Raw genomic sequence first — 24,272 nt, 5'->3', positions numbered from 1 at the left:
GTCAAACCCTCCCCCAACCATAGTCCCTAAACAACTCATTTGCTCTCCATTGCAATAGTTTTGCCTTCTCCAGAATGTCATATAGGTGGGATAATACACCATGTAACCTTTCAAAATTAGTTCCTTCATTTGTATAATCCATTTTAAATTCTACTTATCAATAATTTGCTCTCTCTTATTTCTGAGTAGTATTCTACTGTATGGATGGATCACAGTTTAACCATTTACTTACTGAAGCATGCTGGGTTGCTTGGTGATTACAATTAATAGTACTATAAACATTTGGGCACAGGTCTTTGTGAAAATGTTAAGTCTTTATTTCTCCAGAGTAAACACCTAGGAGTGGACTGCTGAGTCATCTGGTTAACACAGGATTAACTCTGTAACCCTATGTTATCTGGTTAACATAGGGTTAACTCTGTTCTCCAGAGTGGCTCTGCCATCTTAGATTCCCCCCAGCAATATATGAGATTTCTGGTTGCTCTACATCCTTGCCAACACTTGGTACTGTCAGTTCTAAAAATTATTTTGATTTTGGACATTCTAACAGGTGTGTAGTGGTATCCCACTATGATTATGTATTTCTTTAATGACTAATGCTGTTGAGCATGTTTTTGTGTGCTCATTTGTCATCCATATATCTCTTTGGTGAAGTGTCTGTTCACATCTTTTGCCCAATTTCTTATTGGGTTGTTTGTTTTCTTATTGTTTTGAGAATTCTTTACACATTCTAGATACAAGTCCTTTGTTGATAAATGATTTGCAAATAATGTTTATCTATCTATGGCTCCTCTCCATTCTCTGAAGAGTGTTTGTCATTGAGCAAGAGTTTTTCATTTTGACAAAACCTAATTTATCAATTTTGTCTTTTCCAGACTGTGCCTTGGTATTATATCCATAAGATGTCATTGCCTAATCCAAGGTCATAAAGGTTTTCTCCTGTTTTCTTCCAAAAGCTTATAATTGTATATTAGATTTTAGCCTATAGTCTATTTTGAGTTCATTTTTGTTTAAGCTGTGAGATGTAAGTTGAGGTTCATTTTTTTAACATACGTACTTCCAACTGTTCCCACACCATTTGTGGAGAGGACTATCCTTCTTCACTGAATTGGGTTTTTACCTTTGTCAAAAATCAATTGACCATGTTTCTGTGGGTCAGTTTTTGGACTCTATTCTCTGTTCCCTTGATGTATGTGTCTATCCTTTTGTCAATACAACATTGTCTTGATTACAACAGCTTTACTGTTAAGTCTTAAAATTAGGAAGTGGGAGTCCATCAATTCTGTTCTTCCTTTTCAAAGCTGTTTTGGCTATAGTGTTTCATTTGCCCTTCCATATAAATTTTAGGATCAACTTCTCTTTATGTATCAAAAATCATCCTGGGACTTTTAAATTTAGATTGTGTTAATATAGATTGCTTATAGATCAATTATGGGAAAACTAACATCTAAATTATATTAAGGATTCCAAGTATGGTGAGACACAGTATGACTCTCCATTACTCATAGTCTTTGATAACTGGAATCAGTGTTTTATAGTTTTCAGCATGTGGATCGAGAACATATTTTATTATCTTCATTCTGCTATCAAGCCTATCCAGTTATTATTTTTGTTATTGTATTTTTTCAGTACTAAAATTTCCAGAAATACTTTCATTTCTTTGCTCCAATGTCTTTCTATTCATTTTAAGAGTTCATCTTTATGTCATGGAGCATAGTTATAAGAGCTGCTTTAAAGTCTTTGATACAGATTTCAATATCTGAGTCACCTTGGGATTAGAGTCTGTTTATTGTTTTTTCTTTCTTTTCTCTTTCTCTCTCACACAAGGAGATCATAGAGTACTAGACTTTCTCTGACTTATTTTGCTTAGCATAATGTCCTTGAGGTCCATCCATGTTGTTGCAAGTGGCAAAATTTCATTCTTTTTTATGGCTAATATGTGTGTGTGTGTGTGTGTGTGTGTGTGTGTGTGTGTGTGTGTGTGTGTGTGTGTGTGTGTGTGTGTGTGTGTGTGCCACAATTTCTTTGTCCATTCATCCAATGATGGACACTTGAGTTGTTTCCGTATCTTGGCTGTTGTATGCAATATGTATAATATGTATAATAATGCTGCAATGACATGGGGGTGCAGATATCTTTTTGAGTTAGTGTTTTTGTTTTCTTTGGATAAATACTCAAAAGTGGAATTGCTGGATCATAGTAGCTCTACTTTGAATTTTTTGAGGAACCTCCAAACTGTTTTCCATAGCGGCTGCACCAATTTACATCCACCAACAGTGCACAAGGGTTCCCTTTCCTCCACATCCTCACCAACATTTATTTCTAGTCTTTTTGATACTAGCCTTTCTCACAGGTGGGAGGTGATACCTCATTGTGGTTTGATTTGCATTTCCTTGATGGTTAATGATGTAGAGCATCTTTTCATTTACCTGTTGACTATCTGTATGTCTTCTTTGAAAAATGTCTATTCAGATCTTCTGCCTACTTTTTAATTGGATTTTTTTTTCTTGCTATTGAGTGGTATGCATTCTTCATATATTTTGGATGTTAGCTCATTATCAGATACATGATTTGCAAATATTTTCTCCTATTCAGTAGGCTGCCTTTTCATTTTGTTGTTCATTTACCCACAGTAAACACTTTACTGTGCAGAAGCTTTTTAGTATGATGTAGTCCCACTTGTTTATATTTGCTTTTGTTCTTTTTGGTGTCAGAGTCAAAAAATCATTGCCAAGACCTATGTTAAGGAGCCTACCGCCTATGTTTTCTTCTAGGAGTTTTATAGTTTTCAGTCATATGTTCAAGTTTGTAATCCATTCTGAGTTAATTTTTGTGTATGGTATGAGAGAGGGGTCCAGTTTCATTCTTTTGTATGTGCCTGTCCAATTTTCCCAAAACCATTTATTGAAGAGACTGTCCTTCTTCTGTTGTATATTCTTGCCTCCTCTGTCATAAATTAACTGACCCTATTTGCATAGACTTATTTCTGGGCTCTCTATTCTGTTCCATTGATCTATGTGTCTGTTTTTATGCCAATACCATATATTTTAATTACTATAGCTTTGTAATATAGTTTGAAATTAGGAAGCATGATGCCTCCAGCTTTGTTCTTCTTTCTCAAGACTGCTTTGGCTATTTGGGGTCTTTTGTGATTCCATAAAAATTGCAGGATTGTCTATTTGTGTGAAAAACGTCATTGGAATTTTGATAGAGATTGTACTGAATCTGTACGTCGCTTTGGATAGTATGGACATTTTAACAGTATTAATTTTTTCAATCCATGAGCACAGAATTAATTCCATTTACAACTGCATCAAAAAGAATAAAATACCTAGAAATAAATTTAAACAAGGAGGTGAAAGACCTTTATATTGAAATCAACAAGACAGTAATGAAAGAAACTGAAGATGACACAACTAAGTGGAAAGGTATTTCATGGCAATCTTTTTTCTATTGCAAAAGAAGAAAACTTTCAACTTAACCTAATGTCTAAGATGTACCAATGTGATTGTTATTTCAATATTTCTCAAAGTGAATTCACTTTAAAAGATGGTTAACCAAAATATTATTACCATGATATATAGAAAGCTTGTCTCATAAGAACTGTCATGCAGTGATTAACTCGTTTTATCTTAAAATAGATCCAAACAAACACCACAGTCAAACATCAAGTTAAACTTTTTACACATACCTAGGCTGATTAACAATGGCTATGGCCATGTTTCTCAAATTCTTTTACATGATGGTAGAAAACTTACACTTCAGAAAAGCAGTTTCTTTGTCTCCACCTTTTGAACAACAAGGTCAAGTCTGTGTGCAAGTGTATATACTAATGAGTAGGTACACATGAAAAGAGTTAAAGGCGTGATTCTGACTCACTCAAGGAGCTCCAACGTGATGGTTCCTTTGGGTTCTGCTTCTACGCTCTTCCCCCAGAACTTCAGTTTGGGATAGATTGAGCCATGAAAGATGAAATCATTGTTTAATCCTTCAGCATGAAATGCACTAATGGGTGGGTGATGGCTGACCTGCTCAGAGATGAGTCTGAAACCAAGGTCATCTCTTAAGATTTAAAAAACAAACAAAAAACGGTAGTGTCATATAATAAACTTATCACAGAATGTATACATTACTGTCATTTCCGTGCAAAAGCAATGTTAAAGTATTAAGGAAAGAGATTTGACGAAGTAAACAATCCTTTGTTATAATCCTGATGGAAGGACAACACATGAGCAATTGCACATATGCAACCCAAACAACTAAAATCAATGTTGTTATAAACCTAGCTACTTAAACACATTAAAATAAAGAACACCCACAAGAATTTGGGTGATTTTCATGAATTGACAATATTAGCCATGTAAATTTAAAACTTATCGTTCCATTTATATTAAGATTGAAGAATCTAATGTATCTCCTTTACAAACATCTAGGGAATAAATGAGATCAAAATTTGTGGAGGGAAGAGAAAGATTCAGAAAAACTAAAGCCAAATGAATTCCCTAACTGTGTGTAAAGAAGCAAGCTACAGCAGGAAATGCAGCTCTAGATACAGTCATTGCCTGTATGCCAACAGTGTAAGTTTATGCTAATATATTTTATATGCTTATTAAAAAAACCCAGAGACTTCCCTGGTGGCGCAGTGGTTAAGAATCCACCTGCCGGGGCTTCCCTGGTGGCACAGTGGTTGAGAGTCCGCCTGCCGATGCAGGGGACACAGGTTCGTGCCCCAGTCCGGAAAGATCCCACATGCCACGGAGCGGCTGGGCCTGTGAGCCATGGCCGCTGGGCCTGCGCGTCCGGAGCCTGTGCCCCGCAACGGGAGAGGCCACGACAGTGAGAGGCCTGCGTACCGCAAAAAAAAAAAAAAAAAAAAAAAAGAATCCACCTGCCAAAGCAGGGGACACGGGTTCGAGCCCTGGTCCGGGAAGATCCCACATGCCATGGAGCAACTAAGCCCGTACGCCACAACTACTGAGCCTGCGTTCTAGAGCCCGCAAGCCACAACTACTGAAGCCTGTGCGCCTAGAGCCCGTGCTCTGCAACAAAGACAAGCCACCCCAATGAGAAGCCCGCGCACCACAAGGAAGAGTAGCCCCTCCTCGTCCCAACTAGAGAAAGCCTGTGCTCAGCAACGAGGACTCAATGCAGCCAAAAATTAATTAATTAATTAATTAATTTATTTATTTTTTAAACAAAAAACCCCCAAAAAACCCCTATCATGCTTTATGGTCTACATAAGGAGAAAGGATGATTACTAATCCCATGAGATCAGGAATACTGAAATCCTTGTAATGGTTCATTTTATGTATGTTTTCATATTTTTGACATAATTTCTAAAATAATAAATATTATAGACACAAAATTGTTAACTTTCTTCAGTCATACAAAATGTTGGTAAATGCTCAAAAAATATACATTTTCATTTGAAGAGCTATGTAAATCATGGAGATTCAACTATCCACCTGGAATAGTGTGAAAGATCTTACCGAACTAATTCATAAGTCTCTCCCAGAAGTGGGTTGAAAGGCTTTCCAGTGCGTTCCCACTGGGAAGCAACAGCAGATACAGCAAATGCAGCTACACACTGTGGGACAGAGCATTAGGAGAAGTTAAAAATAGCCTTGCTGCCTCCTCATTCTTTCAGGAACTGAAATTCTGCTGAAAACAGTAATTTACAGAATGATTTTGAGGAGTTTGATTACTTTGTATTTTTAACACGGCTTAATAAGCAAACTAATAAGCAAATGTGGATATTCAAAATGAAAATTACTCTGAGACTTCCTAAAGATCATCCCAACTGTGCTACAAATTCTCTCAAGGACTTTTAAAAAACTCTCAAATCCTAAATTACTCTTAATTCCTTTAAAATTTCTAAAGAGTACATCACTTTTAGGATGGTGCAAAAAAACTAAACAAATTGGTATCAAGTCCAATGAGGTTGGGAAAAGCTGATTTATATAAATGAAAAGACAGAATGACTCCATTTAGAATGCTATTGCTTTGTTGGAAGGAAAAGAATGTATCTACTATACTCTCCCTGTGTCTAGTCAATCCATATACATCACATGAATGCCTTCTCTTCAGAGGAAAACAAAAAAGTGCAATTCCTTGTTGTCCTTTGTTTTAACCTATAGTAGTAAGTGTGTATTTATATACACACATAAGCATAAATACACATATTTATCTGTGTATGTATATATCTATTCCTTCTTGGAAACACTGAGAAAGTCTGAAAGAAAGGTTGAATATTTTTACCCTAACACAATGCTACCTTCTAAAACAAAGACTCAGAAACAGCTCACCAACATCCAGGTTTGGTTTTGGACCACGTTCTGCTTCTCTTGCAATTCTCGTTGGTCTTTCCACTATGGTGGCACTCTGACTAGAGGGTGGCGGGGAAGGAACACAGACGACTCTCCAAACATGCTGACTATGTAATGATAACGTTTGCTAGCCTCACACTGGACTTAACATGAATTCTGTGCATATGTGGTTGGGGCGGGGGGAGGGGAGAAGGTGGCAGAGAAGACTTCCTAAGACTTAGACCTTTCCCAGTGCTTGCCTGACACATACCTGCATCCTTTCCACAGGATCAGCAAATGAACTGGCCTTGTGGATGAGGTACGTATGCTCCATATATTCAGTGAGTCGCTGGAGGAAGCTCAAAGGCTCGTTAAATATAACTGGCATGGTGATCTTGGAGAGTTCCTATTTAACAAAAAAAAAGGAAACTGTGACCCCCAACATACACAGCAAACTTACACGCTGCTGTCTCTACATAACACGTTCCTGGAAAGGAAGTCACAGAAAACAGCACATTTAATTAGTATCAGTTCCATTTCATAATCTTCCCAGAGCATCTAACCATGTGGAGTATATTGTTCTAGGCCTTGAAGGAAATACAAAGACTACCCAAACATTCTCCTTGGCTTCGAGGAGCTTGAAATCTACTGGTGAGCAGTGAGATGATGACTATTAATAAGTCTTCCTCAGATCAGAATTAGGAAATGGCATATAAAGGTCATGGGGACACAAAGACCAAAAGTCTTCATAGTGGGCTGAGGAGCAACCACATATACCATTTTTGTGGATAATTTTTCAAAGGAATTTCAGACTGTTTTTTTTTGTTTTTTTTATGCGGTACACGGACCTCTCGCTGTTGGGGCCTCTCCCGCTGCGGAGCACAGGCTCCGGACGTGCAGGCTCAGCGGCCATGGCTCATGGGCCCAGCCGCTCCGCGGCATGTGGGATCTTCTCGGACCAGGGCACGAACCCGCGTCCCCTGCATCGGCAGGCGGACTCCCAACCACTGCGCCACCAGGGAAGCCCCAGACTGTTACTGACTGACAACATTGAGGTTTTCTGAGAACACCGATCCATTACACATTGTGAACTGGGGTACTAGAAGGCTATTGTGTATCTCACAGGATAGGTTTTAAATTCTATCTGCTAGAATGACACAATCACAGTAGACTTCCAGAAATAATTTAATGATTGGGTAGGGGTCCTCTGACCTGAATTGCAACCTTTCAACTCTGCTTACCATATCCTGCCAGCAAACAGTCGCACCATGAGCTCTTTAACAAATTCACCAGGGAACAAACTTATCTTGGTTTTCTCTGGAATAGTCTGATGATCTTTCCAACCTTCCACCTACTATTATTTACCTTTCCCGTGAGAATCCCATCTTTCATGAAGCCCGCTGACTAAAGTCATGACCCCGTGAACCATCCCAAGGTGCCATCGAGCTTGAACGCCACCTGTCTTGGCTCTGACTTTCCCCCTCTAAACATCCACATTCTTACAGATATGCACAATTAAAAATAAAGTAACCTTCACAAAACTACTATCGGAACGCATAAAATAAAAGCTCACGCATTAGCATACAATACTGCAGAACGCAGACAGACGTGTAGCAGCTCAATGTAATGAAAAGAAATGGTAGGTTTACTGCTGCCTCACTGGGAAGACAAAGGAGAACGGGAATGTATAAGGAGATGAAGAAAAGAAGGCTTTACTATATACACCCTGAGATCTCAGTAAGTGCAGAAATTCACTGCTGGGGCCAAGTCCAGAAAGCTGGGACTGCCAAGGCTTTTCTTAATTGAGATATCTTAGACTCTCTTTCTTCTACTTAATAATGTCTTCATGAGTTTTTTCTTAAAAAAAAACACACAAAAACTAATAGAAGAATATGTAATTCTCAGTCATGGAAGTAAAGACATGAAAATGCTCCTCCCCTCAGAGGCAAAGCACCTCCAACAGTTTGGGATACAATGCTGGGTGTTTACACACACGTGTATGTACACACATATATCTTATCGGATTCTTTTAATGCATGGGATCTGCTCTATGTATTGGCTCATCACTTGCCTTTTTATGCTGTTCCTGTGTTCGGAGGTCTTACATACACGTACATTACAACACCGAGTCCATCAAGTTCTTTGTAATCGCTGCACTGCGCAGTGGTAAGATGTTAGAATCAGACTGAGTTCCACTGCAGGCTTTCTCATTTACTAGATGTGTGACTCTGGCCAAGTTAAACTCTGCCAGTTTCCTTATCAATAACATGGCACTAATATAAGTGTATATAACATAATCTACTACAAAGCATTGTTGTAAGACTAATATTTGCAAAACACTTAGACCAGTTCTGGGCACATTAGTAAATGCTATATGTAGTTGTTAAATTTTTTTTTAAAGTCTGTCTATAGATATACCATAAACTATTTAATCTTATCCTTTAGAACATGAACAAATATGGTTTTAAAGTAAATTTCTGTAAGTGGGATTTCTGGGTCAAAGGTGTGTGCTCACTGAAAATTTTTACAGTTACTACCAAGCTGAATGCCCTCAACCCTTCAACCCTTTATCGATTTGTACTCCTACCAATGCTTCTGGGAAGTCAGATTTTCTTTTAACATCAAAGGGAGGGGCACTACTTCCAATCTGTTCATTCAATCATGGTCATTTTCTTTACACAAGTATTTAATTCAAGAATAGTCAAATGTTGTAATGGTGCTGGGTAGTTCATGTATAACTCTAGAACGAAGATTAAAAGACATAAGTATTAAAAGTAACTATAACTATGATAATTTGTTAATGGATACACAATGTAAAAAGATGTAAATTGTGACACCAAAAACATAAAATGGCAGGGAGTGTACAAATGTAGAGCTTTAGTATGTGTTTGAAGTTAATTTGCAATCAGCTTAAAACAGACCGTTATAACTATAAGATGTTTTACATAAACCTCATGGTAACTACAAAGCAAAAAACCTATAGTAGATACACAAAAGATAAAGGAATTTAGGCATACCAACTACAGAAAATCATCAAATTCACAAAGGAAGAGAGGAAGAGGAAAGGAACAAAGGAATTACAAAACAGAAAACAATGAACAGAAGAGCAATAGTGAAACCACATCTATCAGTAATTACTTTGAATGCAAATGGACTAAATTATCCAACCAAAAACAGAAAACACCAAGACCCAGCTATGCTGACTACAAGAAATTCACTGCAGCTCTAAGGACACACACAGATAGAAAGTGAGAGGATAGAAAAAGACATTCCATGCAAATGGAAACAAAAAGAAAGCAGGGGTAGTTATACTTATATTAGACAAAACAGATTTTAAGCCAAAGAATGTAATAGGACACAAAGAAGGTCATTATATAATGTAAAGGGGTCAATTCATCAAGACAATATAACAATTATAAGTATTTATGCACCCCAAATAGGGACACCTAAAAGCAAATATTAACAGATCTTAAAAGAGAAATAGAGAGCAATACAAGAAAAGCAGGGGATTTCAATTCTCTACTTTCAACAAGGGATAGATCATCCAGACAGAAAATCTTAGTAAGGAAACAATGGGTTTAAACAACATGTTAGACCAACAGACCTAAGAGACATATACAGAACACTCCATGCAATAAAGGAATACACAATTCTTCTCAAGTGTATATGGAACGCTCTCCAGGATAGACTATATATTAGGCCACAAAACAAGACAATAAATTTAAAAATAGTGAAATCATATCAAACATCTTTTCTAACCACAATGGTATAAAATTAGAAATAAATTATAAAAAGAAAACTGGGAAATTCACAAATACGCGAAAAGTAAACATGCTACTAAACAACCAATAGGTCAAAGAAGAAATCAAAAAATATCTTGAGACAAATGAAAATGGAAATACAACATACAAAACTTACAGGATGCAGCAAAAACAGCTCTAAGAAAGAAGTTCATGGCAATAAACACACTAAAAAACAAGATCTCAAACAGCCTAACTTTACACCTCAAGGAACTAGAAGAAGTCCAAAATTAGTAAAGGAAGGGTAACAAAGATCAGAGTGGAAAGAAATGAAACAGAGACTAAAAAGATAAATGCAACTAAGAGCTGTTTTTTTTTTTAAAAAGAGGGCTTCCCTGGTGGCACAGTGGTTGAGAGTCTGCCTGCCGATGCAGGGGACATGGGTTCGTGCCCCGGTCCGGGAAGATCCCACATGCCGCGGAGCGACTAGGCCCGTGAGCCATGGCCGCTGAGCCTGCGCGTCCAGAGCTTGTGCTCCGCAACAGGAGAGGCCACAACAGTGAGAGGCCCGTGTACCACAAAAAAAAAAAAAAAAAAGGTAAAATAGACAAATCTTTAACTATACTCACCAAGAAAAAGAGAGGACTCAAATAAGTAAAATTATAAATGACAGAGAAGATACTGATGCACAGAGGATCATGAGAATGCTGTGAACAATTATATGCTAACAAATTGGACAATCTAGAAGAAATGGATAAATTCCTAGAAACATACAACCAACCAAAACTGAATCATGAAGAAATAGAAAATCTGAACTGATCAATTCCTAGTAAGGAAACTGAAGCAGTAATCAAACACCTGCCAACAAACAAAAATCCAAGACCAGATGTCTTTACTGGTGAATTCTGCCAGACATTTAAAGAAGCATGAATACGGATCCTTCTCAAACTATTCAAAGAAACAGAAGAGGAGGGAACACTTCCAAACTCATTTTACAACGTCAGCATTATCCTGACACCAAAACCAAAGACAAAACCAGACAAAGAAAACAAAATTGTAGGCCAATATCCCTGATGAACACAGATGCAAAAGTCAAGAAAATATTAGCAAACTGAACTCAACAATACATTTAAAGGGTCATACACCATGATCAAGTGGGTTTTATTCCAGGTAAGCAGGATGGTTCAATACAAGCCAATCAATAAATGTGATATATGACATTAATAAAACAATGGATAATCTCAATAGATGCAGAAAAAGCATTTGACAAAATTCAACATCCTTTCATGATAACAACTCTCAACAAAGTGGGCATAGAGGAAGCATACCTCAACATAATAAAGGCCATATATGACAAGCCCACAGCTAACATCATACTCAGTGGTGAAAAGCTGAACACTCTTCCTATAAGATCAAAAATAAGACAAGGATGCCCACTCTCACCACATTTATTCAACACAGTACTGAAGTTCTAGCCAGCGTAATCATGCAAGAAAAAGAAATAAAAGGCGTCCAAATCAAGAAGGAAGAAGTAAGATTATCTCTATTTGCAGATGCCATGATATTATATGTAGAAAACCCTAAAGACTCCACCAAAGCACAATTAGAACACGTGAATTCAGTAAAGGTGCATGGTACAAAATCAACATACAAACATCAGTTGTGTTTCAATTCACCAACAACAAACTATCAGAAAGAAAAATTAAGAAAACAATCCCATTTCCAATATCATCCAAAAGAATACAACAGTTAGGAATAAAATTAACCAAGGAGGTGAAAGAGCTATATACTGAAAACTGTAAGACATTAATGAAAGGAACTGCAGAAAACACGAATAAATAGACAGATATTCTGCACTCATGGATTACAAAAGTTGTTAAAATGTCCAAACTACCCAAAGCGATCTAAAGATTCAATGCAATCCTTATCAAAATTCCAATGGCATTTTTCACAGATATAGAAAAAAACAATCCTGAAATTTGTATGGAACCACAAAAGACCGTGAATAGCCAATGCAATCTTGAGAAAGAAGAACAAAGCAGGAGGTATCATGCTCCCAGATTTCAAACTGTATCACAAAGATATAGTAATCAAAACAGTACAGAATTGGCATAGAAATAGACAGGCAGATGAATGGAATAGAATAGAGAGCCCAGAAATAAATCCATGCATTTATGGTCAGTTAATTTTTGCTAAAGGAGCCGAGAATATACAATGGAAACAATCTAAGTGTCCGTCAATGAATGAATGGATCAAGAAAATGTGGGTGTGTGTGTGTGCATGCATATATCTATGTGTGTATATATATATATACACTCACACACAAATACATACACACACACACACACACACACACACACACACACACACACGATATTACCCTTACAAAAGAAGGCCATTTGTGACAACATGGATGAACCTGGAGGGCCTTGTGCTAAGTGAAATAAACCAGACAGACAAACACTGCATGGTATGGTATCACACATATGCGAACCTTTAAAAAAAAAAAAAAGTTGAACCAATAAAAACACAGTAGAAAGTCGTTGCCAGCGGCTTCAGGGTGGGGAAAATAGGGAGAAGTTGGTAACAGGGTATACACTTTCAGTTATAAGATGAATAAGGTCTGAGGATCTACTGTATAACATGGTGACATGACTACAATTGATAACACTGTTTTGTATAAATGAAATTTGCTAAGCGAGTAGAACTTGAATGTTCTCACCAAGAAAGGATACATATGTGAGGTGCTGGATGTGTTAATTAACTGGATGGGGGGAATCCTTTCACAATGTATACATATATCCAATCATCTTGATGTAGAATTTAAATATTTGTCAATTATATCTCAAAAAAAAATCCACCAAGATTGTCTCTCTAAAGCAACTTGGCTGTACAGAATATGCATACAGAAATAGAACTGTTTCAAAATAGCTTTTAAAAAAATTTTTATTTAGCACCTACTAGGTGCCAGGCACTGTTTTAGACACTGGATTAAAAGTCTTATTATAGCCAATTCTGACCTGGAATGCCCTACTCTCTTCACTTAACTCTTGTATCTCCTCCCCGCTAGGATTTCAGGAGAGCTCAAGTCTCTCCTCCTCGACTATTCCAGTACTCATTGATTTCTCGCCTCTTCCAGCTCCTGGAGCACCAGAATCTGTATCGCACAATGTAGCATCTGATCACAGATTATACAGCCTGCTGCTATGTCAGGGGTACTAACCAGCTTATCTTGCTAACTACACAGTAATACAATTCCTGAGGTGAGGGATAATATCTTATACTCCGCCTGCATCCTCATCACCGCAGAGAGAGCAGAGCACATTGCAGGCACCCCTGCCCTATGTGCTCCTGTATGTTTCCACTGCCCCCTGAGTCTACTCCTATTTGGGCATTTATCACAGGGCACTAGACTCTCCTGACTCTTTCACTGGAATACAAACTCCCTGAAGTCAGAACCCTCTTGTTTAATGATGCACATAGTTCACAAAGCAAAATGAGGTTAAAAGTAGGTTACAAAGCAACATGTTCAAAAATATTTTAATTTTGTAAAATACATGTTTTATAGACAAATATTAGAAGGTAGTAGCACCAAAAAGTTAACAGTGGTTGACTCCAGGAGTTGGTAGTCCAGGTAATCTAACACTTTCAGCCTGGCAAAAGGAAGGGATGGGGAAGCTGACAACCTTGCACCGCAGAAGGTGGACCGCCTTACGACATACAGGCTGATGTTATGCTCATCATAAAACAGACAAGAGAAAAGCACGATGGAAAAAGAGAACAACAAAACATACCCAGGTTAGTCCAGTCCTGGGTTCCAGAGACAGTAGAGCATTGTGGTTAAAGGAATGCCTTCTGAACAGAAGGCACAACGGTGGCTGCCAGGGCTGGGGGGTAGGGAGGTGGGGAGTTGTTGTTTAAGGGGTGCAGTACGTCAGTTCCACGAGATGAAAAGAGTTACATGGGTGGTAACGGCAGCATAATGTGAATGTACAAATGCCACTGAACTGCACGCTTAAAAATGGTTAAAATGGTAAATACTGTGTTAATTGAAAAATAAAAGAATGGGCTCTGAGAGCACACACCCCTTGCCACCTGATGCTTGCATCACTGTGAGTCCCTCACCTCTCCGCCCAATGGGGGCTTAGTTATGTACCTCACAGGGCCTGTCAGGATTAATTAGTTCATACAAATCACTCAGAACAGTGTCAGGCATACATTAAGTGAGCAATAAATGTTAGCTATGACCATTACTATTAATAGTACATTCAAGATTGCCAAGTCCTCCAAGGCCGTGTGGAGGCAAGGCGGCTTTGAAGGCTGGGGTACCTCATCCTGTCGCCGGGCAGCGAGCTGCAGAGAAGCCACTCAGATGGCAGCGTGGCTTGAGTTCCAATCTTAAAAGGTGAAGAAGTGAGGGAAGGACACCTGTTCCCCCCGGAGCCCCAGTCAGAAGCCATCGCGTACTCCCCGCTGCTGAGGCTCTCGCTGCTGTCTGACTGTCCCGTCCGATCGCGAAGATGACAGGGGTTCACCAGGGTGGCGACATGAGCCCTGGCCCGTGACAGTATGTGACGTAAATGATGCCATTTCTGGCTCTGCTCTCGTTTTCCACATTTCGCTTTGTCACGCACAACAGCAGGGTGAGATTTACTTTAAAGGGATTTAAAGGATTTATTCGTTAAAGGAATGAAGAACTTTACCTAAGTTTGATTCTGAGCTTTTTTCCCTAAAAAATACTAGACTATTATACACGCACTGAGGGAATAAGAGACACGCTGGGGGGGTGACAAGGCGTTTGGCGCTTCTGTCATTACAGCGGCTCAGATGGGAATCCAGGCCTAGGGACTTAATCTTTCATCTCCATAGCGACACTGTATACATCGCCATACCCTCACATAATCTCCCTGAGAATATATGCGAGCGAGAATGGGACAGTCACGTTGTCTACCAGCCGTTGGCTGCTCACCGCCAGTTGGCTAGACTTCATGTGAGTCAGCAAGTCAATGAAATAGTGGTTTGTCCACTCTGGAAACCAAGGTACAGAGGACATGGTTTTATCACCCATTCAATGGGCGGACTATTTTTTAATCATTTGAAAAGCTCCCAAAATTCTGAAAGGGTCTTTAAATCCAATTTTATAATCTAGAATAATGTAAACACCTTCCTGCTTCTTTTAGTAACTCAGAATGTAAGCATTCAAGGAAATGAAAAGGCACATTTGTGGCCCAGGTAATAGACACAGAGTGGAAGGGACAGAATAAGGCCTGAGGGAACACAGATGGCCATAAAAACCACCTTGACTGCACAGAAGAGTCTAACATGCTATTTAAAATACAGCAGTGGACTTGCAATTTTTTGCCTTTATTAGTCTGTACAATTACTGATATTTTAATTGTTAAAATCTACAGTTCCCTGGATACGTAATGAAAAAATTCGGTGATACAAACTATATTTCATTCCCTCTTGGGAATTCACAGAGACCCTGTTTTTACTTACAATACAATGAAGTTGGGTATTGGATTTGTCAGATACTGCATACAACTAATTAGTACTGCATACATTCCAATAATAGGAAAGGCAACAGTGCATATTATGAAGGTCAAGTTTCAGGAAGAAACATGAGCTGGAATACTTTTATCACTGAGAGCTTCAGTCAGCTGGAAAAATTAAATATTTATGCCAGGCAATCCTACCTTGTGACCCAGCTAAAAGCAAAGTTTACATGTAGCCATACAAATTAATAGCAACTAATGATGAAACTGAAGAAACTCTTAATTGCAGTTGCTCATCAGCCGACAAACGGACAAGAAAAAGAAGGGAAGGCTGCTTTGTCACTTACGCACTATACAAACCAACAAGGCCAAGTCTGATCCCAACTGAAGTGGAAGATAACTTATGTGTATAACGCCGAGCACCGTAACGCCCAACTGTGCAAATATTTAAGACCTGGGTTACAGAGAGCAGCTCCGCTTAGGTCTTAAGCTAAGTCTGCCGGTGGGCGGGGTCCTCACACAGGTGTGCGACCCAAGCACTAAGTGGGCTTCTAGGCTCGTCACTGATGGGCAGGCGCTGGCAGCAGCCTTGGCTCTGTGCCTTGGATGTGCCTTCTGTGACACCAGCTAGGCACTGGATCCTCCCTCCACGACAGCCCCAAAGAGGTAAAACTTTACCCTTCTTACATGTAAGGGCCTTGGAGGGCCATAGGTCTCTTTCCCATCTTGGGCTACTCAGTCCCTTCCCTCTCCACAAGACGTCTATCATCTATTAGTTTACCATCACGTGAGAGGTTCTTGCCATCTGAACACACTGATCATGCCCAAAGCAGTCACACCGAGACCTTGCAAGTCAGCCCTCGGGGACCACTCTGGTCGAGCAGTCTGAACAAGCCTGCTGCTCTGACGCCTTTTGCTGTTGGTTACACCACTGTTCCTTGGTTCTCACAGACCAGCCCCAGAGAACACAACAGCCAGAAACAAAGGAACTATGCACAGGAAAGGGGCGTCTGCATGTGAACTGAATGAACTACACTGTGGGCAACTGGGTGCAACCAGTGGTCAAAACAGGGAGAAAAAGACAAGAAAAGCTTTGAGGGAAAAGATAAACAGATATTCCTTTCCTCTTCTTCCTGTCTCGTAGCTGAATTTTTTCAGAGTTGGGAGGCCGTGTGAGTCCTCTTGATGGACAACCGCTAGGTGGGAATGTGGCAGGACAACTAAGGCGCTGGCTGGACGCTTGGACCAGGTCCGTGGTCTCCACACTGTAGTCACGCAGGGTGACTGTGAGCAGCGATGGATGCTTTAGGGGGACTGATCTGCAGGTGCTCACCCTCCACACGCACTCCTGCCTAAGAACTGACAGGCCAAGAACACACCTGCGTCGGACGTCACACTGTTGCTCTTTTCCCACGTCTTCTTTTAAAATCGCCCTTCTTTTACCTGGGGTGTGGGGGAGACACCCCTTACACCATCCTGAATTCTAGTATAGCACTCTTGCTCTGATGTGTAAAAACCTTCAGGGCACCGAGTGAAGGGAGGTTTAGAAATACAGTACCGGTACAAGGAAGCCTCTTAAATCAAGGCCCTGTTGCTCTGCAGGATGGCTCCCCGACTTCCCTGTTTTCGTTAAGGCAAGGACCTGACATCAGAAGCTCTTCCAGTCACTTCTCCCCTGTTGGGATATTCTGATTTCAGATCATTATAGAGTGAGGCGGTAGAGATGACAAATTTTGTTTAACTACTTTGCTTCTTCTGCCTCCTGTCTCTTAAGTCAGTATTTATAATGTACCAGTTTGGGCAAAGCTCCAAATCTTATCTAGAGCTGTATCTGGCTTATATTTAGAATTCAAGAATGGGACAGTTGTCACAGTGACATATACCAACGTGTTTATCTGAACCCCAAAATAACATCATGAGCTGACCCGGATGCGTCTGGTTCTGAGGTCACGCGGCAGACATTCTGCATCAAGGGAATGCGAAGAATCTGAGGTTTTGGGGGAGAACATTTAAAGTGCATGGTAAGATAAAAAGCATTTCATGAAAAAAGATTATACTGGCAAGGTGTGCTTCAGGGAAAATACTTCAGTTTTCCCAACCCCTTCTCAATATTGCAAGGTATATCTGAGTGAGAGGACACAGTTACAGAAACCGAAGGTGAGAGCCCTGGCAAAGCTTCTCCACTCCATTTCCCAGAGACCCAGATGCCCATGACTCCAAGGGAAGGTAACAAGACCTCCTGCAACCTAGAGTTTTCCAATGTTGTTTCCAATAACACTGAAGGAAGTCCTATTGAGTTGTCAATTTATGGATCATAAAAAATTATTTTTGATGGATAATATATTACCATCTGCTTTTTGACATATAGTCAAGAAAAGGTCAAAGAACTGAATGACATTGCTAGATACTAAAAAAAACCACAGAACTCCTACTCCCATCTGTCTATTAATATGAGCAAGGCTTCCTAATCCTTGAATCTATTAAAAAAAAAAAGAACTGTTACTGAAAATCCTGTCTCATTCTAGCAATGTGTGATATTCATTCTCAGATATCTCAGCCAAAGTGAAAAAAAATCCTTTTTATGAATAACATTTTAGCTTTTATGTTATACTTTCATAAATTTTGTAACGCTTGTTATTTTGATCACTAATGTAAGAATAACTTAAAACTTTTAGTACTAAAGTCTTATGGCCATAAAATATAAATTTTTAAATTTTAATATGTATTTTTGTGATAGTGAAGTATGATAAGGTAATCAAAAAACCTTCAAAGATGAAAAAAATTAGGTTAGGGTAATATTCTGTAGTAAATATGGAATGGAAATAGGAGTTAAAGGAGCAAACTAGAACTATAAAGTTTTCAACTCTTATATTCCAGTCTCTATGGAATTCGGTTGCACTGAATATACCTTTCTGAATGATACAACATTTTCACTTTAATAACTCGGTATTTATAATATAACAGACCTTCTTCACCCTCTTATAATAATCTAACGCTATTCTATGACTCCAAGACATTCAGCAGACGTGGTCTCAGGTGCAGGCGCCTACTCAAATTTTGTGCCTGGATGCCTCGCTTGCCTCACCCTGGTGCTGGCCCTGGTTTCCAAGTCACTAAGTATGGACACCCATGACCTAGCCTCTGGGTGAGTCCTGCTGACAAATCCTAAAGGGATGGGAGAGAAGAGGAGAAAGAAAACAGGGGAAACAGAAGACAATGGGATTATGAGGCTAGAGTCCTTTAACAAAAGGACAGTGGGAGTAAGGAAGTAAGGAACAAAGAATTCAAACTACTAACCAACATCAAGTATTAATTCTGAGACGGGAATCTGTTTGGTAAATGCTTCAATCACAGAGAGATTTAGGATTTATTCCATTTATGTAAATTATTCATTTCATGTAGTATAACCCAACGTTTGGTAACATAATCCTGTCCAAAACAGACTGGGAGAAAAAAGGGTGTCATTCGTTTTGGAAATCTAAGTCTCTATATTTGTTTTAGAAAAAAGCAAAGTCAAACGTGTATGTATGTGGCAGTGGAGGATGGAGCAAGGTGAGCCCGGCTGCAGAAGGTGCCGCAGGGCACCGGAGCCCAGGATGACAAATGCCTGAAAACACTGACTTTCCTACCTGAGAAAGATGAAGTTATACCTTGACCATACATGGCAGGTAAGCACCTATCATGTGTTCTTAAAAGCCATGTCTGAAGGGATTAATGATACTATGCCATAAAACTGTATCATCATAAATGAGGGGCACTGATTTCTGAAAAAGTTGGCACCAGACCCCAGTTGAGCGTAGAACTGGGAGGTTTCCAGCAGCATGCCCACACTCCCCACTCTGATCTCATATGCTCAAGTCGACAGAGACATCATGAAAAGCTACGGTTCAATATCAGATTTCCTCTGCTACTTTTAAGACTTATTATTACAAAATTAAGAAACTGGGAATGTGAAACTATGGGAAAAACCAGCTGAAGGGTATGTCCATGGCTTCTGTAACTGAGATTTACCCACATAGAAAGGACCTGGAGTAAAGTATTTGGATTATTATTATTTGTTTTTTTGCGGTACGCGGGCCTCTCACTGTTGTGGCCTCTCCCGTTGCGGAGCACAGGCTCCAGACACACAGGCCCAGCGGCCATGGCTCACGGGCCCAGCCACTCCACGGCAGGTGGGATCTTCCCGGACCAGGGCACGAACCCGTGTCCCCTGCTTCGGCAGGCGGACTCTCAACCACTGTGCCACCAGAGAAGCCCAGTATTTGGATTATTAAGTGTAATAGAATCATGAAAATGCAATGGGGGGGGGTTTTAAAAATGCCTTCACTTTGAAGTTAACTGTAATAAAATCTATGGATACTAATATCTTCTAATTTTTTACCTATTTTCCTCACTGGGGGTAGCAGGAGGCAGATATAAGAGGGGTCGATACCAAAAATTATTTAAAAACTTTTATTCTGGTGATGTTATTTGCATTTCTCTCTCAAGATACACCGCACTTTAAATCTCTATTGTGCTCAACACTCACCCCCTTGGACTGATTCCGCTGCCCATGAGAGGGGAGACATGGCGCCCCAAGAACAATAACTTCCAAATGCCAGTTAACTGCCTTTCAATCACATTAATAAATATTAATAATTATTCATTTAGAATGTTAGTCTCTTATAAAACCTCAGCAGGAAATACTTTCCCAAAATATTACTTTCCCTGCAGCTCTTTCTCTGTGATTTATTCAGACAGTTCTATAGATATAAGTTTCAAAACATTCCATGGTGCCCTTTCAACCCAAACAGGTCTGCTTTTATTTGCTTTATTTTGTTTATGATTCAGCCTGCTTATTTGCACAAACAGTTCCACACCTAAAAATAAAGGTAAAACCACCCTTCTAGAGAAACAGAGCATCTTTCGAAGTATGACAGGCAGAAGCCAACATGACATTATCTCCCGTCTTTTAAAAGAATGGATAGTTTCCATTTAGACAGAATGCTTGCTTTAGACATAAACTAGACGATCATCAGTCACTAGCCTGAACAAACTCATGACAATACCACTAAATCCGACACCCAGTGAGACAGGAGATGGTAGGTGACAGACTCAAGCAAGAGAAATACACAGAGCTGTACTTTCCACGACTGCCAAAAAGACTAAACCACATCTGCAGTTTTCATACCCATTCTGTTGACCCAACAGCCTTAGACAAATGTGGTACCAATTCTACAGTAACTGTGGGTTTCATTCACTAGCAGGTTACAAAATCAATTTAGTGAGTTGGAATCAGCATTAATCTAATATAACAGAAAATATCATTTATTGTAAGGATGAGGATTCTTTGGCGGAACTGGTTTTCATTTTAAACACACATGCATATGTACATATTTACATACTGGATCTCAATGATAAATACGTTTACTAAGGGCTTGAAAAATATGAATCCTGTAGGATATAATTTTTTGTCCTGAAAATTTCAGTTCTTCAGAGACTAATATGTATAGTTATTTTATTTAAGAATATATACATTTGTCTAGATACATTTGGTTTGTCCTGATGAAACTTAATATAATCAAAATGGAATCAGAGCCCAGGTATTCTGATTCTCAAGTGTGATTAACTGTTGATAATAATGTTGAGCATTAAGCTAAACCAGGGTCTGTCCTGGACATTTTATATAAATTATCTTATTTATGTCTCAATACAGCTATAAGGTACAAATTACTCTCCTAACTTTACTCAGGGAAGCAAGGCAACTGGCCTAGGGTCTCACAGACAGGAGGCGGCAAGGCTGGGATAAAGCCCATTATCCAGCTATGGATCCTTCTCTCCATGCAGTAGGAGCAGAAAATATTTGTTTAAAATAACTGTTTCTGGAATTAGCTCCTTGGAAATTACATTTAGGAAGTCTCAGATGACATTACCCCATGTAGAGAAGAGGGGCATTTAAAAAACGCCAACGTGGGCACACCAGCAGCCAAAAGGACTTCAAGCAACAGAATGAAAATGTTTAGAAAGTGACTATACTTCCCAGTACAAGGAAAGTTCCTGGAGTACTCAGGCTGCACATTAAATTGCAAAATTAAGAAACATAATCTCCAGGCAGACTCTTCAGCAGTTCAGGACTCACATGTTTTAAAATTTTCATCATTCTAGTTGGTCAAAGGTCATGCTAGAAGAATTAAGAGAACTTTACTCAGAATCCTAGCCTGACTGTCGTCAGGGTGGTGACGTGGACTTCTATTTTAAAGGGAATCTAAGGATTTATATAATAGTAAATTTTGCCATCCCGTCGCCCTCCCCCGCAAAATCAGATCCACCTGCACAGATAACTAAGCTGGGACACATTCCAAATATCTAACATACACCACACTTACAAGGTACAAAACCCAGCTCTGTGCACAGAAGCGTAAGTGAAATTATATTCTATACTGTGGGGACTCTGTTCTTTCTGAGCCTTTCTGGGTAACTCTATAGGGAAATACAAATGTGGAGCCTTTTCTTTTTCTACTTTCTTACAATGAAAAGTTACATTAACGTCATATTAAATGGCATAAAAAGTGGTTCAAGTTCTGTGAGGAAAACCTAATATAAGACTTTTCCTAATTTCTGATTCTCAAAAGTTTTCATAAACGTTGTGCATCAGTTTTATGCCAACATTAGGATTCCCTTCTAAAGGACATGCATGAAACATCTATCAGCTTAATATTATAGAACTGAGAGTTAATTTACCATTCCAATACATTTTCTGAGGATGCTCCAGATGCTGAAGTCATTTCTGGAAAACATAGGTGAGGGCAAGCTTGTTCTGAAAAAAGAAAACAAAAATAAAGACTTAATTTTAATACCACTGGCGTTAGGAAAAAAGCTATTGTCAATAATCCGAGAGCCACAGGCATACATGTATAGAGACACCATGAAAACGTGCAACATGTACATATGGCCAACAGGTACATGAAAAGATGCTCAATATCACCAGTCATTAGGGAAATGCAAATTAAACCCACAATGAGATATCACCTCACACTTGTTAGAATAGCAAAATAAGGGATTACAAATGCTGGCGTGAATGTGGAGAAAAGGGAAGGTTGTGCACTGCTGGTGGGATTGTAAGCTGGTACAGCCACTGCAGAAAACAGTACGAATAGTCCTCAAAAAATTTAAATTGAACTCCCGTATGATCCGGCAATTCCACTTCTGGGAATATATTAAAAGGAAATGAAAATACTAACTTGCAAAGATGTCTGCACCCCCATGTTCACAGCAGCATTATTTACAATAGCCAAGACATGGTGGTATGAAATCAATCATTTAAGAAAATGTGGTATGTGTATGTCTCTCTCTCTCTGTCTTTCAGACAGACCGACACACACACACACACACACACACAAAGGAATATTATTCAGCCATAAAAAGGAGGAAAACCTACCATTTGCAACAAAACTGATGGACCTTGAAGGCATTATATTAACTGAAATAAGTCAGACAGAGAAAGACAAATACTACATGATCTCACATGTGGAATCTAACAACAACAAAAAACCAACATCAAACTCAAAGAAAAAAGATCAGATTTGTGGTTGCCAGAGGTGGGGTTGAAGAGAAAGGGAATTGGACGAAGGTGGTCACAAGGTACACACTTCCAATTATAAGATAAATAAGTACTAGGGATGTGATGTACAACGTGACTATAGTCAACACTGTAAGACGTAAGTAAGATATACTGTAGCCGTTAAGAAAGTAAATCCTAAGAGCTCTCATCATCAGGAGAAAAAAAATTTTTCTTTTTATTTTATCTATATAAGCTGATGGATGTTAACAAAACCTACTGTGGTAATCATGTCACAATACTGTGAAATGTAATATACGTGAACTCAAGCCATCGTGCTGTGCACCTAAAGCTTAGTGATGTATGTCAATTATTTCTCAATAAAACTGGAAAAAATGTGCACAGACAGGATAAAATAGGGTCAATCTGGGCTTGTATCCCTATTCACTGCTATTTTGGGCCCTGAAAAGTTCCACAGCAGATCAACCGGCCCCACGTCTTCGGAATCGTTCTGATCCGAACCCTCCTAATCCTCCTGTGTTGGTGTCCAGCTGCTTAAACCACCTCAGAAGTACACTGTCCTTTCATGTGCTGGCATATCTGACCTGCTGTTTGGTCCAAGAGAGACCTATCATACTCTGATACTCAATAAATTACTCTAGTAGCTGTTAAATAATGGAAACAAAAAATGTCATTACTGAACCTAGCTTCAGGTTTTTAAGAAATTAATTGTATCATATCAGTACTTTCCCAAAGATGCTGACATTGGACCAAAATCAGCAACTCTGGATGGACTGGAAAACCCTTTGCAAATTAACCTCTACAGAAGGAGCGTTTCCAAAGCCTCTGCAGGGGTAAGGAAACAGCCAAGAGAAGGGCGGCTGTCGGTGGCAAAGGGTCTGTGGCTCAGATGAGCCGCACGCTGAGCTCAGGCATCCTGAGGCCTCAGCACCACCAGCGGCAGGAGGTGCCCAGAACCGCTTCCTGAAACACCGTTATAATAATGTCTTCTTTTTCATCATCTTAGGTTCTGGCCAGGGATGCTGGTTTTCCAGGTGCTGTTTGAAATATACCCATGTAACTGAAATATTAAAGAAAATATTAAATTAAAATTCTCATCTTCGAAAGAATCTCTGTTCTATAAACTGATTGACTTGAATTATAGAAGTTAATAAAATTTTAAGTTTTTAAATAA

General features: G+C 39.2%; 1 protein-coding gene across 15 annotated transcripts in view; it reads right to left on the bottom strand.

Annotated features, from left to right (window-relative positions):
- The window catches only part of OSBPL1A (oxysterol binding protein like 1A), a 210,464-nt gene that overhangs the window by 14,204 nt on the left and 171,988 nt on the right, over positions 1–24,272 (bottom strand). For all 15 annotated transcript variants that reach the window (XM_079942363.1, XM_079942362.1, XM_079942360.1 and 12 more), the window contains 4 exons: positions 22,261–22,336; positions 6,577–6,711; positions 5,490–5,587; positions 3,880–4,062 (listed from right to left, as the gene is read on the bottom strand). In XM_079942363.1, coding sequence (XP_079798489.1) covers positions 3,880–4,062; positions 5,490–5,587; positions 6,577–6,711; positions 22,261–22,336 — 492 coding nt within the window. The remainder of the gene's footprint in view (positions 1–3,879; positions 4,063–5,489; positions 5,588–6,576; positions 6,712–22,260; positions 22,337–24,272) is intronic.

The sequence above is a fragment of the Stenella coeruleoalba genome (assembly GCF_951394435.1).
Source record: "Stenella coeruleoalba genome assembly, chromosome: 14".
NCBI classification, from domain to species: Eukaryota; Metazoa; Chordata; class Mammalia; order Artiodactyla; family Delphinidae; genus Stenella; species Stenella coeruleoalba.
Note: the sequence above shows the minus strand (reverse complement) of the source record. Positions and strands in the feature narration are given on the sequence as shown.